We start from the raw sequence: 18,980 nt of genomic DNA on the forward strand, positions 1-18,980 counted from the left end.
CACACACATACGCACGCACGCACTTTTTCCCTCCTCTCGTTCTTTCCCTCTTTCTCTTTCGCGCTTTCGTTTACCTCGATGCATCAGCTGCCTGCTTTTCTAAACTCGTACGCGACACCGCAGAATCGCATAAAGAGCGATTCTTTCGATTCCGCGTACGTCTTCGTGGCGCGGAGTTTCCGTGAACGTGACGACAAATAACTATATACCTCGATAATTGTTCTCCCTAGGCGCGCTCTTGTGATTGCCGGTAACGGAGAATCCCGATTTTTACCAAGACCCAGAGGCCACGAACGGTATCACGGGCACGAAAAATCTCGGAACGCGGAATGTGAAGGAATATTTACTGTTATACAGGTTGTCGTTTCGGATGAAGGTTGAATAAAGATCCACCGAAAGCTGACTATATCCTGTGTGTGTGTGTGTGTGTGTCAATCCGTGAAAACGCAATACGAGAATCATTGGCTATAATAATGGAATCACCATCGCGGATCATCACGACGCTAATCGGTGTCGAGAGATTTAATCGCGCGGGGAGACGCGACGACGAGAAGCACGAGCCGTGAAATTAGAGGCGAAACAGAAACTGGAAGAGATACGAGACGATTCCGGGAGATTGAATTAGATCTCCGTTGCTAGTCGATAGCAAGTAAATTTGCGATAATGGTTGGCGAGATTTTATATATAGACGTCGGTCGACTTCTCGTTTTCTCTATTGCATCCGCCGATGGGAGAAGGAGATCGACTCGAAACGCACACGAGGGTACGAGCATCGAGGCTATACGGGGTGAATAAGCAATAAAATCAAGCGTAGAACGGTGCTCGTTTTCTGCATATTTTATGTCCTTTACGTCGGCCCGCTAGGCATTCGCCGGCATACTTCAAGTGTTCTAAAGGTATGCGCAAGTTTTAGATCGGTCCCTGAACGCGCTCTGCTGTAGGTACGCGCTAGCAAACGCGCCTGCGCGGGGAAACGGTGGCGCGCGCATTTCGAAATCATTTGCGCGCCTCGTTTAAATTTGCGACCGTTCTTTGTTTGAACGGCCGATTCATTTGGCGCCAACTCACCGTTACGCTTCAACTGTTCCCTCCGCAGCTATCCAACTATCGACCAGACGTAAGATTAGCAATCTCGGATGAATAAAAGTGAATGGGAAATGATATTGGATGGATTTGTGAGACTCGATCCCGAAACAAACGAACGCGATCGGTGATACGTGACGATTGAAATTTCTCGTCGCACAAACTCGTGTCCAAACAGAGTAACTTGCACCAGAGTCCGGTGTCGAGACAAGTGTCAGCTGGGAAAACGGGAACGCGTCAGAAAACGTTTGTCGTCGTGACAAAAACTCGTCGATGGAAATCTCCTCGCGTGCTAATCGATACTAATAAGTAATGCATAATTAATTCAAAATCGTTTACGGAAATCGTAAGATTAAAATGAATTAAAATGAATCTGTGTAGAAACGGTGATATTTAAAGATTTTGATTAATAATCCTTAATAATGCTCGTTAACGTCATTTGATCGATGTCCCACAGTTTATGAGAAATCTGTACGATCCGATTGCACGAAGACAATAATCTTACCGATAGTTCTAACAGATTCAACAGGTATGTTGTTTATTAGAATTTCTGGATGCATGTACAGATATAGAGTTTTATAAAAAAAACAATGAGACAAAGTCGTGATTATTATTTGTTTTCCAGGAATTTGTTTTCCATGATAAAATATATTCGAACAGTAACTTCTCTGACCACTCTATTATTTATGTGCACATCCTCGAAAGTAAATTAATAATGAAACGAGAAATAACGATAATCGACAATATTCTCAAGGTCAATTGCGGATTTCCAACCATTGATTTATTTGCGTCGCGTATTTCGTTATTCGTAATTGCAATTCAATTTCAATGTATAGCTGCGTAATAAATTTATCTTTTGTTCTTTGAGCATTAAGTTTTCTACCAATCTTTATGAGAAAAAAAGGAATTTATAATTAAAATAATAAATAGTTCTATAGATTAGAAAATATTTTATTTCGAGAAATAATAAAAAACAACTTACGAGATTAACTAAAAGTTCGATGTGATTGCAATCACTCGTTTATATCGTAAAGTTAATAAATTTGGTGAGAATAATTACATGAGTCGTGCTTATCTTCGATAAACACGAGTGAAAACGTCGATATTGTCAATGATCGTATTGTAAAATCACAGACATACATACATACATATATATATATATATATATATATATATATATATATACAAACACAGAGATCTATAGATATAAAGAACTCAAGAGGTATTTCGAATCAGACCAACGCCAAAACGTTCCTCCTCTTCGATCAACCATTCCCTCGGTATCCTTCATAATTTATCAACCTACGCAACTTGGTCTGATCGTCAACGACGAAGAAGCGGCAACTACTTGGAACGTTCTCGTTGCTTCTCAATTTCGTCGTACGAATTCTTCGCACGATATTTCTCTCTAACATTCGATGCATCGCACTACGATGTAATGTATCCCGTCAAAAAAGCAATAGCATCTCTTTCATTTTCCTTTTCTCGTTACTTGATTTGTCAGTAAAATTTTTTATTCACGACTAGTATATATAGAAAACCGATAATGATTATAAACGATTGAAAAAATTCGTCGAAATAAAATGGATGAAGAAATCGAAGCGAAGAAAACGAATCGCAAGGAAACCGCAGGGAATCGCGTATCTACTGGCCCCCACGCGACTCCCAGCAATAAACGCGAGATAATTAAGTAGGACTCGTAGATGCTCCGCTAAAAATAGAGGCGGTCGTCGGAAAATGGAATCGTCCGTGAATTAATCGGCAACGAACAGCCCTCTTAACTTACAGCGAGAAATGTAAAGGTGCGTGGGCGAAAAATAATTATATAGGGTAAAAAGATCATCATTTTACAAATATTGCATTATTGATATAATTAAACGATTAACGAGTATTTAACAGTATCGAGATCGATAAACAAGGCGTCAATCTTCTCTGAATCATCCCCTCATAATCACGTCACTTCACCACCACGAGCTGTACCTGTTCCTGCATACAGTAACGTAGTCGCGAATCTAAATCCCCCGACAACCGGAAAATTCGCTGACATCTACTACAGCATGGCGCTAACCCCTATTTACGTCGTGGCATGTTAAACGCGTCACTTTTTGTAACATATAAATATCTTAGTCGGATAATAGGATATCTCCATTTCGTTTTTTTTTTTTTTTTGATGTTTTCTATTCTCCGTTTCAAAAATACACTATTTGTTCGTGAAATGGAATATCTTTTATATCATACAATCGCGAGAGGCAAATAAAAGATGAAGAATTATTGAAAAATTGTCGAAACTTACCGTGGCTTCTTCATGGCTTGTCGATCGGCCTAACTCGACGTGTCACGTGTTTCGTGTGTACGTCATTTGGAATCGTCTCGTGGTATTCACGAATCACACGTCCAGAGGACACAAACGAAACTCGAGTTAAATTGACAAATCCGACGATTGAATACAAAAATTCCCTAGATCCTTTTCGCGCGACTCACGCTACTCAGTACTCCTATCTCGCTCGCACTTGTATTTCTGTGTAGCTTCTCGCACTACTTTTCTCTCGCTCCTTGTCACATTATTCTCCGTTTCGGTCTTTCTCGGAGCACGAAGGGACGTGCTGTACAGTAGGGAACGCGAGAAGGAAAACTCTGGCAACGTCGCCTGGCTCACTCGCTAGCTCTTTTGCGCCTTCTTCTCTCTGTTACGTCGTCGTGCTCGTCGATGTGCACCCTGTGCTTCTGTACTCTTTTTCTCATTCTTCCACACTCATGTACCGTCTATCTATCTTCTTTCAATTTCCAACACCGAAAGATCGCACGTATACACAAGAGTACAAGACGATACGGCGTGTACGGGACGTAACACACACCGACAGAGCCACGCTTTCGACGTATGAGTCGCGCGCACCGTGCTCAACCATCGAAAGATTTACTCCCTTTTTTTTTTTTTTCGATTATTACATTCGCATCACCAAGTCGAACCACGTTTCAAGAACGCCAAACACACGGAATTCCGTACTTTTTCAACCGATACACATTCGTGTCAGAAACCTCCAGCGTAACGAACCGATGTATCACACTGTCATTCTATCCTTCTCTAACTAGTGGCCCGTGCGTACAGTTTATCTTACTCCACCGAACAGAATACAGTGTCTCTTTCTCTCTCACTTCTCTCGTAATGTTTTGTTTTTCGAGCATATGCACTATTTCTTCGGCACTCGATCGAGTCGACGTATAATTCTCAACAAGGTCACACTAGCAATTTTCACACGCGCGACGCTTCGCGCACCCTTACGTATTCCACCATGTTGTCACCTTCGAAGATACTCTCACAGGCTAGCGGTGGCGGAAGCCATATTGCGATCGCTGTTCGTGACACCGCCAGAGCGCTAATCGGTAGATGGACAAGGGGGATTGCGCGCACGCCGATTGGTCGAGTGCACCTGTTCCATAGTCGCCATCTCACGGTACTCTTCGATACCAAACCGTATATCCTACTTATCGACGATATTAGAAAATATAGAATTTCACTGTACATGAATTTATAGAGAAGAATATACAAATATACGTATCGATGATTATGTTTCACATATAAAAACAATAGGATAACAAATTTTCTTTGAGCACTTAATTGATAGAAAAGAAAATATCGAATGATTTTAATTATTTGTCGATTTCCGCTATGATAATAGAAAAAAAAGTTTATCATCCTTTTTATATTTATTAATTTGTATCGATTTTGTAAAATATTAAACTTCATTCAATTTGATAATTATTCATTCTATATAACTTTCACGTATGTTTTCCGTTATATATCAATTTTAAAATCCAAAATTTCTTCTTTTTTCGATATATTTTCTTCAAATGACAGTGCTATTTAAATTCCCACTCGCGCATAACCTCACTCAATGACACGAATTGAATATAAATTACACATATGATGATAAATATTAATCGCATTCATTTCGAAATGTCACTCAATTATGCAAATATATAACTATGTATCATATCGAATGATAACAGATTCGTGAAAGTTGATACACACATTTAAGTGCGTTTAAAACGATTGATTATATTAAATGCTCTCGTTGAACGACAAAAAAAAAACATTATTTAATAAAGATCCTTAAATGTTTGATTCTCGAAAATTGCAATTTAGCTTAGCATTTACTAAATCGTTATTTATATAATTTGTACAGGACGGAATAAATTTTATCATCGTTTGAAATGACATTTAATGATAAGATTTATTAATTTCTATAAATATCTACATTAAAATGCGGTTTACCGCTACATAATGTAATACATGTTCCGTTTAAAAATTTTAATATTTTTTTAATCTATAAAAGAAACAATTTGAACTTGATATTAAAATAAAAAAATATAAGAAAACACGAGGATTCTAATCTAATATAAGAACATAAATTGCTTCAATTTAAAAAATTGTGTTTTTAATATAGAAAAAAATCTCAATAATATTTGATTAAATTATTAATATTTGATATTATATATATATATATATATTTATAGAAAAATTATGATAAAACTTTATTATAAATCTCATCCTATTCATTTGTGATAAGTGATCACTCACAGCAAATAACAGATACTTCCCATTTTACGTAGTATCTGATGATAAGTCGTAAAATTATTTATACATACGTATACATAAAATTCCTAATCTAGAAGATTCTTTATCTAATTAAGTTTTTGTATCCAGTTTTTCACATTCGTTTGTATAAAAATAATCAAAATAATTGAAGTCACATAGAAACTATCTTCGACATTGCTTCTAAGAAGATTTCACGCAATGATACCGCGATTTTTTCCCTTCTTTGTCAACGAGTAAATAAATAACAAAAATTATGCAAATGAAATCGAGAAACATCATTGTATGTGTCAAGCGATAAATTACTCATTTACAGACTGATAAAATCAATTTAATCGAAATATCTGACCCATTTCACGTCACAATATATATACGGGATCAATTACCATTTAGTCGAAGATACGGACGGTTGATTAAGCCGGAGCTAAAAGCTACTTTTAAATTTCGTATACGCGGGGTGGCAGAGTTGCCAAGGAAACGACATGGCGCCAAGACTTTTCTCGATGGCTCGAAACGAGACTCGACGGCTCGGTAGATCGCTCATAGAGTTGGATAGAAGTGAAAATCTGTATCAGCTCGCAAATAAATTTCACGGACACCGATATCCTGCCATCAAATCGATCAAGAAGGATTTACACCCTCGATACCATAAAACACGAGGACGAACTTTCTCCATTTTCCCGGCCTATCGGGAACACAGAGAACCGAGACACACATGCGCGAATAGGTATGCAACAAGTCTACGCCACTTTGCTTCGTCTTACGTGCTCTCTCGGGGTTCGCCGGTAGAAGAAGACACTTTTGCGTAAAAAGCCACTATTGCGCGTTAACAGAATCCGGAATTACATTGCATTAATCCAAAGAGGATGATAGGATCAAGGAAATACGAAATGGGCCACGCGTAGAAAAGTGCGCGCAACAAGTCCACGCCACTTTCCTCTGCCCTTACGCGGAGGAGTCTGGTGAGATTCAATTGAAACTCGATTACACGGGTCTACGATAAATCCGCTATAGTCTGGAAAAAGAAAGATCGAAGAAGGGGAAAAATAACTTGGTACTGGTTTCCCTAATTGAAGTTGGAATTACGTTACGTTTTCTAGCGTGTTGCTATTTCGGTAGCAGGATCAAGAGCCCACGCAGAAAAGGACGCGTGCAACAAGTCCTCTCGTCAATGGCCTCTTTCGGACGTTCCTCCTCTTTCGATGTTGTTACGTCATTGGTGACGCACGACTTCCGCTACGTCACGCGTACACGCCGCCCATCATCGTCCGTCTCTCCTTTCAGTCCCCCCGTGCTCGCCTCGCTACACACGCGACCAGATAAAAACAAAATTCCGATTTTCACCGCCCACGAAGAGAGGATTCCTAGGCGTCGTTTCTCCCGACTTCTTTTGTATTGGAAACAACATTCTCGACTAGTTGCTTCTTGCGCCAATCACTCGTTTCGTCGCGATACTTTTGTTCCGAGCAGTTGTATTTTGACGAACGCGAAAGTTGCCGGTCGTCTTTTTACCGAGACACGTTCGATGCCGATAAACAAGCCTGGCTCGTTCACCGGCTCGGACATCGATCCATTGTTGGTCGGTATACGGTTGTTTCGGTTTAAAGGGCTCGAGAAAAGAGGCAACTCCGGTGTAACTCGACCTCAATGAAGAAAGCTACCTGAATCGTTTTAAAAGATTACACGATCCAACCACGATTTCTTTTTTTTTTCGGCAAAGAGGAAAATTGGTTTCGACAGGGAGCTCTGTAGTATCGCGTTTAATCCCGCGATATCGATAACCTTTGATCGAATTACCTTGACTCCCGAGCAAACAGTGCAAACATTTAGGTTGGATAACGATTATACCCTGCCAACGAATCGATGGATCGAGGCACACACAGTTGTTATTTGTTGATCGATGTTGTTATTTCCAATTGGAGAGAAAGACAAATCGCACGATCGAACAAAATGATCGTTAAAACGTTTCCACCGAGATTACGAGTCTCGGGGATAAGCGGGGAAAAAAGAAAGAGAGGAAAATGAAGAGGGAGAACGAGATGGAGACGGGAGTAAACAAGAGCTGTTTCTAAACTTCGAACGACCGCGGCTATGCTAGGAAAAGAAAGGGAAGTACAAAGAAGAAAGAGCAGCGAGACCGAAACAGAGCCAGAAAGAAAGAGAGAAAGAGGAAAGGGGAGGGAGGATAGAGCGAGTCTCTCTCTATTGATTTCCTGCCGAGGGTGGGCCAACGAAGGGAGGATTAAGTATCGGCTCTCTCGTTGCTGTTCTCCGTCTCTCTTCCTCATTTTCCACTTTCCTCTTTTTTTCTTTTGCCGGTTCTGCGGCAATTCGGCGAGCACCTGCCCGAGATGGATAAAGAGCGAAGAGAAGAAAGAGCAATGATCGAGTCGAAAGGAGAGAGAAGAGAAGGAAGAAAGAAGGAAAAAAGAAAAGGCTATGCGTATCTCTCTCGGATACAAATTCTCTCTCTCCTTCTCTCATCGTTTATCCGTCTTTCTCTTCCCGCTCCGTGTCCCGTTCGTTTTTCTCTGTCCTTTCCACGCTTGTACACGTGTGTACCGAATGTCGACGACTTTGTGGTGGTAAACAGAGAGTTGCCGGCACAAATGTGGTGGGATCTCGTAGCGCTGACTATTCGATAGTGTGGAGTGCAGTCACTTGTACTTGTATGTAATACAATGGTGAGAGTGACGCAAACATTGACAATTATAACGATAGCTGTGGTAAGTACGTTGAGTGACAGTGACATCGAAGCGTATACATGTGTATGTATGCAAGCTTGGTATAGCATACAAGTATACCCTTTGACGCCATCTATGTTGCGATGCACTAGTAGTAGTACTAGTAGTAGTAGTGTAGTAGTAGTAGTAGTAATAATAATAGTAATAGTAGTGGTAGTAATAGTAATAGTAGTAGTAATAGTAGTAGTGAGTGATATAGTAGAAGTAGTAACACCGACAGGAATAGTGGTGGTGGTAAACTTGCGTACAAGCGACGTGACGTCAGAATCCGAGCAGCGTAACCCATGAATCCGCACCTCGTTTACTCCTTCCCTCTGCTCTCAGCCACCCTAACCGCTAACCTCCCTCGCGCGTCCAGATACTATCGATATTACTCTACTACGCGTAACGTAGACAAATTAATGGAGCAAACTCGTCAAAGGGGAGGACGCGTGCCATCTCCTAGACCATGATTTCTTCGGGATATAGAGGATTTGTCGTTTGCTATCTTCCTTCCGGATTTACAGATCCGAATTGTACGCAACCGATTCCATCGAGATTATCCGAATCATTTTGGCCAATTAAATCGGTCGGTCATTATATCACGGTCATATATCAATTCGCAAATCTGACTAATTTCGATTACTATTCGTATCATCGCGAAAGATCAACGAAACATTAGAAATATCTGCGATCGGTTGCAATGAATTTTATAGCCAGCAAAGTGGTTTAAACCATGATTCACCGTCGTCTACTTTCCGTTCTATCACCTACCACCTTCCGCCAACCTAGATATCGTCGATATTAATGGACCGACCGTGGCAAACCAATTGACGCTGAGTTACAAGGTATCAGAGATTACTGCGATTAGTTTGCGCGTTTGTGTGCGTGGATGTGCATCGTGGTCACCTCGATATTACTATCCACTATCATTATTCCGGAATAGAGCAAATTAGTTTCTGATGCATAAGCGCCATTTCCGTCTCGTTCCATATCGAAAAAAAACTTAACACAATTGTATCTCTTATTTTGTAAGAATCTTCGCGAGTAAGAGTCTTCGCGAAATTCAAGCATATTTTTCAAATCTCAAAAGTATCGGTCTCTCCATTTTTGCCAACACCTCCGTGTATACCGTTGACGTAATTCGCGGTACACGAAGAGTCAATTAACGGGAACCGTTTTATCGGATCAGCGTCGATCAAGTTCCAACCACAATGGCGAGAAAAGCGAACAGATCGCGGCATAAACGTTAGCTCGGGGGATTATGATGACGTTCGAACAAATATTGCATTTCATTTACAATTAATAGGGTGTATTTATTTGCGTGGCTGGCGCGCGCATACCCCACGGCTACGCGTGCCAACCAGACGTTATCGATTCAATAACACGCGGCCGAACAATGCCACACGATCTAACGCGATTTCGCGTTGTACGCTCGCTCCGTTTAATCCGATTTATCGACGATATCTCGAATCATCCAGTGGGCACGCGAGGAAAGACGAATACTTCAAACGGGTGAATAAACGTTTAAATTATTTCAAAATGTTTCTCCCTAGTCACGACGTCGCTTTGACACTGAGTAACGCATCGATACACCGATAAATCACCGATCATATCGATTTACGACCGCCACTCTTAACCCCGCCGAACGCGAACGATACCAATTAAAGGAACTTCTACCACGTCCAAGAACGTGGACCGGAACTGCGGGTATGAATTTATGAAGCGTGCACGCTTACGGTTTGCACGCTTGTTTCACGTCATCCGCATTCCCTAACGCTTCCATTTTCTATCTTTCTAGTATTTTCTTCCTTTTTCTTTCGTGTCTCGTTCAGCAACGGACAATGGCAACTTCACGGTGCACACACGAAGGATGCAACGAGAATGGCAACTAGAAACAGCAACGCAAATCCTTCTCGTAAGAACTAAACTTTCGAACGATCTTATCGATTTTCAGTCGGAACACGGTCACGCACAGATGCGCAAAATGAATCAAGAAGAAAGGGACACGACGATAATGCACCGATGTCGACTATACTGCACCATTGATTTAGTAGTGGTTATCCGAGCTCCCCTAGCACCATCGACAATGACTCATAGTTCCTCGTCTCTGTCGTCAAACACGATTCTTCGCAAATGTATTCACGCGAAGAGATGCTCTTGGAAATTTACGCGATGCCCATTTACAAGTGGCTTTTTTATCGCCCTCTTTATTATTTTTTTTTTTTGTTGAGACAACCGCGCGAATCAATCGACTCGCATTCAAAATTGTTAAACTGTCGATTCTGATAAAGATAGATACTATTCGTACTAAATCTGATAGAAGCGTGGAACGTGGAAAAAATAAGAAAAAATAAGAAAAATAAAAACGCTCTTTAATTCTGCTTCGTCGAAGCAGTTGCGTTAAAAAAAGAAGTTACAAGAGAAAAAGGGAAAAAGCGAGATCAACGAGAGGCTGTTAAAAATCGAGGTTGCGACTTGATGATATCCCGAGATGTCGAAGATGATAGGTCGCGAAGGCAGAAGAAAGAGAGAGACAAAGGGAAAAAACAAAGTCTTTGTCGTGACTAGCAGAGGGATGACTCCACTGTATACGAGACATTCTGCCTTCAGATGAGTATGTGGGTCGAGAAATGCCGCACGCGCTAAATATATATCGGGCGCGTACAACGCGTGTAACTTTTGCGTATCAAGACGTCTAAGAAGATAGAAGAAAGAGGGTCAGTCAGAAGCGGAGGAAACGAGAAAGGATTATTTCTTTCGTCTCTCTTCGCTCTCGAAACGGCGCATTCGCTTTTCTGGGCACGAGAAAAAGAAAAACAAGACCGTTCTCTGTGTCGACAAGTTTCTTCTCTTTCTTGCGTACACGCAAAGAAAGAGAAAGAAGTTGAGGGAGACGGTCTCGAAGACGGTGGTAAAACGTATCTGCCGCAGAGAAATCGATTCGTCAATCTGTCATGGCCGGAACCTTTGCACCCGATGCCGGTATGCGCGCTATTTACGTGTCTACTAAAAACCTCTACTTCCATAAAACGATGGGATTTGAAAGACAAAACGACCGAGACCCGTACCGAATGAAACGTATTCGTTCTCCGTTCGTTGGTTACGAGCTTTTAATAATAACAATATGCGAGCTATTTTGTGGTTTCTCTTTCTCCTTTTCTTTTTCTTCGTCTCTTTCCTCTCCGTCTAATGCAATGGCCCTTTCCAAGATCGAGCGATTATGTTCTGCGTGCGGCGTCAACGTTTAATTATACAACCCCCGACAATTAATTGGTGAGTTAATGGAAGAAAAAAGGAATAGAACGGGAAGGTCATAATCAAGCAGAACGAGCAAAGAAAACGGTATAATGGCGTGTAACGATTGTTGGCTCCGGACTTAAACGAGAGAGCCAAGGTTGAGCTCGAACGACCGACCGAAAACTCGCACCGCTACTTTTAACATTCGACGGTCCTTTCTCGTTTGTTTACTTGAGAATTTACCGACAGCTGGTAACTGACCTCGTGCAAGCACGAACCGTATTCCGAACGAGAAAACCTCACAAAATTGATACTGATGACGCAATCTCGAACAAACAGCGGACAATTGCGAGATAAAACTTAGAAACGGAAAAATTTATGAATGTACTACCCAACTATAAAAATTGATCGATTGTAACTCTATGACTATATACATCGAGATTGGAACGATAAATTAAGCGAACGATAGAAATGTTCGTGCTTCGAATCGTTTAGTATGTGAATGCCGGCGCAGTCGGTTCTCGGCGAAAATGGACGACTATAAACAAATTCCAAAAAGAAATACAAATAGCTCTTCTTTGCAATAATTTGAACATATAAGGATGAAAGGTTTACGATGGAATTAAAAACAAAGATCGAAAATCGATTTTTCCATGAAAACAAATTACAGTACTTCCACGTATGAAAATATAGATAATTAAATTAAAAAATTGTATTGAACAAATATATTATCGAGTTTTTAACGACTTTCATCGGTCATATAAACTCAAAAAAATTCGAGTAAAATTCTTTCTTTTTCTTCATAAACAAAGACGTGCCGAGCAAGATAAGAACGCGTTTTTTATTCGATCATATCAGAGGTCACAAACACGAGTTCGACATATCCGGGATCAGCAACAAAACAACAATATACGAATTCGGCAGAGAAATTGTGGCGAAGATTTAAAAAAAAATCTTTGGATCGTTTAATTCGTGGCGTCTCGGTGGCAGCCGTTCGGACGTGCGGCCGGTTCATTGGCCAGGCCACTTGTCGCCTTCAAGGTAATCTCGCCTGCTCTTCCATTCGTATTCCGCTCGTAACGCGACTTGCCCCGAATGCTGATAATTTAATAACAGGATCGTAATTTAGGACAAATCGATTTTCTCTCTTAATTACTTTATCATTCGGCGTTGCTGCATCGTCGATTTACGATTATTTGTTCGCATTTTCGAAGATTTGATCAGTTGGAAGAGAGAGAAGAGGTTATCCGTGGAAAAATTTTAGAGCGCAGATACTGCTATAAAACATACACGTTCGCGCGTACTTGCACGCGCAAAATCGCGTTACCCGTTGCCTGACGGAAACTTTCACTCGCCTAAGCGACGTAAACAAAGCACGCTCGCAAATGCGGTGACTTTGACTAGATTAGATACCTCAAATTGCTCGCTTTCGGTAGGACGGTTAATTTTATTTCTAAACGTTTACGAAAAATTCGTAAGGGAGAAATTCTTTCCAGTACTGTACCAATATACGCATTCGATGTATACACGGAGTTAAGGGGATTTAGGGGTTACTTCCGGATAAAGGAGCCCTCGACGCGACAGTGGAGAAGGAGGGAGAATAAAAGTCGTAACGGATACGAAACGACCGGAGTAACCCATTACGAGCTTCGAATATTTTCGTGTGGCCGACGCGTCTGAAATAACCCAACGTCCAAGAATTTATCGGGGATTCTCGTTCCAAGATAGGAACAGCCTACCGGTGATCCCGAAGATCGAGCGAAATGGACAGCGAGGACGGTATTTGTAGTTCTGCTGGTTGCAGACTCGCAGAAATGAGCAAAGACCGAGGGGATCGAGCAAAGAGAGAGGGCGTGAAATGGAAAAGCAAGGAGAATCGAGACGGAGAATAAAGGGGAAGGGTGAAAGCATCCTGAGAACCTGGATCGATGCCGCGTTATCAAATCACGTCCTTTGCTTTCCATCTCCTTTCCGCGCCACTCTCCTTTCTCCTCATTGTTTCGTCTCCTACTCCATCCTTTATTATTTCTCTCACCTTCTTTTTCTCACCACCCGAACACGTACACGATACCAATTCTAGTCTGTGAAATTTTTGTGTTTGCGCGTGTCCGTGTAAAGTTCTCGAAATGAGTGCCTTTGGTAAACTAGTTGAAAGAACCCGGAATAGAGCCGAATATGTAGTGGACTAACAGCCGTATTTTCACTGACAAAGGAACCCGTCCTGTATGCAAACGAAATTCGGATATACATACCCTAAAGGTACCGCTCAACGAATGCAAATGAGGATAATGCCACGTATATGCGACGAAGGTGTAATACACGGTGAACGGACAGGAAACGAAAATATTCACGAATCTTGAACAAGACGAAACTCGTTCGTTGTATCGATCCGTAAATATAAGTCTCTCGTTCGAAGATTTCTCGTTTGGAATTTCTCGATTCGAGTTTTGATCGCGGGCCGTGAAATGAAAACAAAGTGGAGCCGATAAGAAACTCGTTCAGATACTCGCACGACGATAACATTGGACGAACGAACGAAAACGTGTTGGTTGTTATCGAGTCAGATACACGCGCTTTCTTTCAGGATTCTCAATCACCACGCATCACGAGATAATTCGTTTCGATCAGAAGCGAACGAATGAATATTATGCAACGCGAATACGCGAAACGTGTCGATAGTAGTAACAAAAGTAATGTTTCCCGTACTTGACCCGGATTTTCGACCGCGAATCCAAGGACTTTTTTGTTCCCCGACTTGTCTATACGTGTCTTGTCTATACGTATGTAAAACACGTGTTGAGTAATGAGATCGGTGATCAGAGACGAGTAAACGAAAGATGGACGTTGATAGGTTGTTGAAAAGCGAGTGAACAGACTAGCGCAAAAAGACTGGTAAGACGTGGACGGTGTCGAGAAGTCGAAGCCACGTTGCTCAAACCGGATGATTCCCACAACTCTTCAGGGGCGGGAGATACCTAACGGAACTTTTCTACGCGATCGTGACGTCACTGAAATGCGGAGAACACCAGAGATCCGACATTTTTACCGCCAGCAACTATAACCTAATTCGATCGCATCGCTTCGATGTTCTTTACGCCAACCAAACATTCCCTTCTTTTATTTCTATATCTTTTCTGCTTTCCTTATTTTTCATTTCTCGTATTCTATTTTTTTGGAAGCGTGAATGGATCTCGAAACATTTTCGTTCTTCGAAAAAAACGTTCTATCGAACCTTGTAATTGCGTCCTGCCGTTATTCAAGAGAAACAAATTACCGACGAGGAGAATCGTTGGCTGGCAATCTAAACGTGTCGTCTATCGGTGAATCGTGAAATTGCGCGGATTTCATGCAGCTACACGATTGCATTTAGAGATTCGGCCGCTAATTGTACGGTGAAGAAGTAGTCGTCGGAGAGGTACGATTATAATGGCGTAATCACGGCGTGCTATTGGGTAAGAAACTATAATGCAGTTGGCTGAGCGTACAAAGAATTACGCAGAAGGGAGAAATAATAATATTACCAAGACCAGCCTCAGATAACGTGCTCTAATAACCGTGCACTTTTTTACAACAACTTATCACTAATGTCCGGTTTCATTCGCTGTTTCTTGATTCCATTACATCGAGTCAATCGTCCCACCGATCAATGGATAATCAATTTTTTTTAACCAAAGAACTGTAGATTTCATTTGATTGTATTTTGACACGCAAGAAACCAACGTGCACCTAATAAAGATAATAAGTATGTTTCGAAAAACTTGTAATTGTAAATTCTCTGTTGAAAATCATTTCGTTCTTTTTTCCGCGTTGACGATATCAATGACTATACTCATAACTTTAACATAATGCTATGTTCGGTATCGATTTAGAAGTTATAGGAACAGATGGTTCGTATTAACAGTGTTCGAAAGATAGTTCCATTTTTAGAAATTGCAAACAGGAAAGACGAGACATAGCAAAGTAAAGGCAAAGTTCGAAGAAAAGTACACGAGATAACATATTTTTGCTACATTTTAAAAATTCGTTGGAAGTAACGCAATGAATCATTTCAAACAAATTGATGTAATCAATAAATAACGAAACATTCGGATTGCGAATAGTGGAAAATTATGAATATACCATTGAAATTATTGAAATAACTTTTAAGAATGTCTTTTCGAGAATCGTTCGTTCGAGAATCAATCATACGGGATGTATAACTGATAGAGCCTGATATTTGCACCGGCAAGTACACTATTACAGAACAACTTCGAAGATTTTCTCACAGCAGAAGAAACAGACTGATGAGACTAACTCGAGGAGTTTTTTCAACTCCTCTCCTGAGGCACCAACCAACCACTCGTCAACAGTCCATTCAGGAAGTATCGTCTATTTTTCAAACTTTTCTGAAGAATTTATGCAATCACCGTAACTTTATCTCCTCCTCGTATATCTCGTGAAAGAAAATGTTAAATGTAGAAGAATTGACTTTTCTGTTTTGCTTTGTCTATTGTTTATTTGTTTATTGCATAAAAAAAAGATAAAAAAAAGATAAAAAAAAAGAAAAATAGTGATAAATAAATTGCATCGTAGAACAATTGAATATTAAAAACAGGGAAATTGTTAGCAAAAAACAAGGAAAAGAGATATATATATATATATATATGCGTATCTATTGAGGTAAGGCTAGTTCATATTTTCCCCTTCCTTGCTTTTCTTCGTCTTCGTTGTATCTCTGAAACGTAGAACGTGCCCTGCTCCAGTCATGGCGAAGCGCAATGCTACTGTCTTGTATTAGGGGGCGTTCACATCGCGTCGATAACAGACCAGAGAACGAGGCCATGCACCTCGACACTCAAACTTTCACCGCGAATGAAACTGAGCCAACTTGGCGCTCGTTCGATGTTCACCAAAGGCGAGAATAATTTCGTCAACCCTCTATTTTATCAAATGATTAAATAGTAAATATAATATAACAATAACATACATTCTACTTAATTATATAATTAAAACGATAATTACTAACATCTTTTTCATAAACTCTTCTACTTAATATTTGATATAATATAAATCTTTTTTATATTTTAATCAATTTTTTCTTTTCAATTTTTTTAAATTATTAACATTATTCGGATATAAAATCAATGTAAACGTAGCAAAGCCTCAAGAACCACGTTGGAAATCTGCCGGTGAAAGTGTTAGAGAGCATGGCTTGGCTTCTTTTGCCCCAAAGCCACCAACGGCCGTTAGAATGTTGAAGAACAAGCAAGCGATGCTTCTGCGTAGTAGATCGACCGAGCGGTCGGTCGGCCGATGGTTAACGATGAAAGAAGAGGTGTAAACAATTTTTGAAGTCGCTTCGGTCTGACGAGCGTGTCTCGCTTCTGATCCGCTAGATGGAACGCGAATAAAGAGAGACGCTATGGAAGCCTCGAGAAAATCATAACAGCGAAAAAGACACTTTCAATATGTAAATTGATATATTTATTTAATTATAATTATCGAATAAAATCATGTTATCGAATAAACTTGGATTAATGTTTTTAAAAAAAGAGTATCGAGAAAAATTCCTCTGCATTAAATAGTAGTTTTTGGCGTGCTAATGATTTTGTCTGGAAAGCGGCGCTGTTCACGGCATCATGAGTAAATACAAGGTTGCCCTCGTATGCAAGAAAAGCGACAAGACAAATAGTTGACAATCGTGATGATTGCGTAGGCGTTAGCATACCAACCGATTATCCTTTTCTTCAGAAGGATAATTTGAAAATTCCATATGAATAAATTCTTTCGTACGATGTCTATATATTTGAACCTCGCATTGTAACTAAAGGAGGTATAAATACGGTTAAGCCAACGGCGTTCATTGCGTCAGCAAAAGTGAAAATAAACGTGCCACGATCTTCTCTAGATTCATAGAAATATTTCTAATCTAAGTTGATTGTTTTTTTTTTTTTTTTTTTAATATCATTTTTCTATTATATAAAATATTATGTATATACATATGTACGCTGAATATAATATACATATAATATACACGATTTATCATATATATTTTAATACATATATCTAATATAATTGAAATAAATATAACCTGTACTTTTATAAATTATTTAAAAAAGATAAAAGAAAAACAGAGCAGTCATTATAGGTTTTCCCCAAACTTTTATTTAGAGATAGATTATCAATAAATGGTTATCGTGCTTTTATTATCAACTGTTATCTTGCGTTCAAAGTCGAAGGATCGAGACGATTTCCACCCGGAGATGAGGCTTCCTATTTTTAAAAGAGAGTATCGCCATGTTCTTTGGCCCATTACAACATAGAGCCAATTTCGACTAAATACTCAGCGAAAGCGCATCTTTGGCCTTTCTCTTTGACAAATTATCAAGAATGGTCAATCGTCTTTTTTTTTTGATCATCATAAAAACTCAATGGTTTCCTATTATATTTCGCAAAATTAATTCGAATTCTATCGACTTTGCATATAAGATAACAAAAATCGAAATTATTAATAATCGAAATTAATAGAAGAAACTAACATTTTATCTTATGACAGTTTAAAGATAAGATTATATTCAAAATATTATTTATATTTTATAGTTTTAACGAAGCTTTAGCTCAGTTAAAAGATATTTTAAAAAGTTAACAAATTTTCATAATCGATCTTTCAAAATGCAATTATATATTTTTAAATCACATTTTTATACTTTATTATTAAACAAAGAGAATTCATTAAATGACCGATAAATAGCGAGGGAAAAACGGGTTACTGTACCAAGAACGTTGCATACTACTGGAACCCTGTGGTTAAGATAATGAGAAAAGAAGCACGGCGCCATCGGTCGTCTTCCTGCTCCTCGGTCTCCCCTTCTCTTTCAGAGTTGTTACTTCGCGGACGTCACGCGTCTAATATACGGCACGTGTGTGCAACGCGACACAAATTGATAATGTAATAATAACTTTTGTCAAAAGGCAAGCGATTGTTTCACATTCCACATAGTGTCATAGATTTTTTTTTCTTTAAGATTTCCAAGCTACAACTCGATGCAACGGTGTTCTTAGTGACAGTCATTTTTATGCCAGGCGAGGCATTCAACTATTTTTAGAGAGAGTACCGAAATGATTCATCCCATGCTTTAAAATAGCGGTCGAGAATCAACAAAATATGAATGGTTGAACGAAACTTCTTGAAAATACTCGCTCTACTGTTTTCACAATCTTTTTCCAAAATTAAAGTATTAAGTTATATCAGTTTGCTAATTAATTACACTTATTAACGCAATTATTCCGATTCTATCGATATATAACAATATTAAAACAAAAGATCGGAAGAAATATGTGTATGCCTCTTCGATATTCTC

The 18,980-nt window shown here is 39.6% G+C and overlaps 1 protein-coding gene across 2 annotated transcripts in view; it reads right to left on the reverse strand.

Annotated features, from left to right (window-relative positions):
* LOC122718081 (AF4/FMR2 family member 4-like) overlaps nt 1-18,980 on the reverse strand; it is a 117,227-nt gene that overhangs the window by 90,209 nt on the left and 8,038 nt on the right. The window contains exon 1 of one of the 2 annotated variants that reach the window (XM_043942780.1): nt 3,377-3,795. The exons of the other annotated variant lie outside the window; for it this stretch is intronic. Coding sequence (XP_043798715.1) covers nt 3,377-3,390 — 14 coding nt within the window. The 5' untranslated portion in view covers nt 3,391-3,795. Of the gene's footprint in view, nt 1-3,376; nt 3,796-18,980 lie in introns of those variants that run through there. 2 annotated transcript variants of the gene reach the window in all.

The sequence above is a fragment of the Apis laboriosa genome, unplaced genomic scaffold (genome assembly GCF_014066325.1).
Source record: "Apis laboriosa isolate Shangri-la unplaced genomic scaffold, ASM1406632v1 scaffold11_cov152, whole genome shotgun sequence".
Classification (NCBI taxonomy): domain Eukaryota; kingdom Metazoa; phylum Arthropoda; class Insecta; order Hymenoptera; family Apidae; genus Apis; species Apis laboriosa.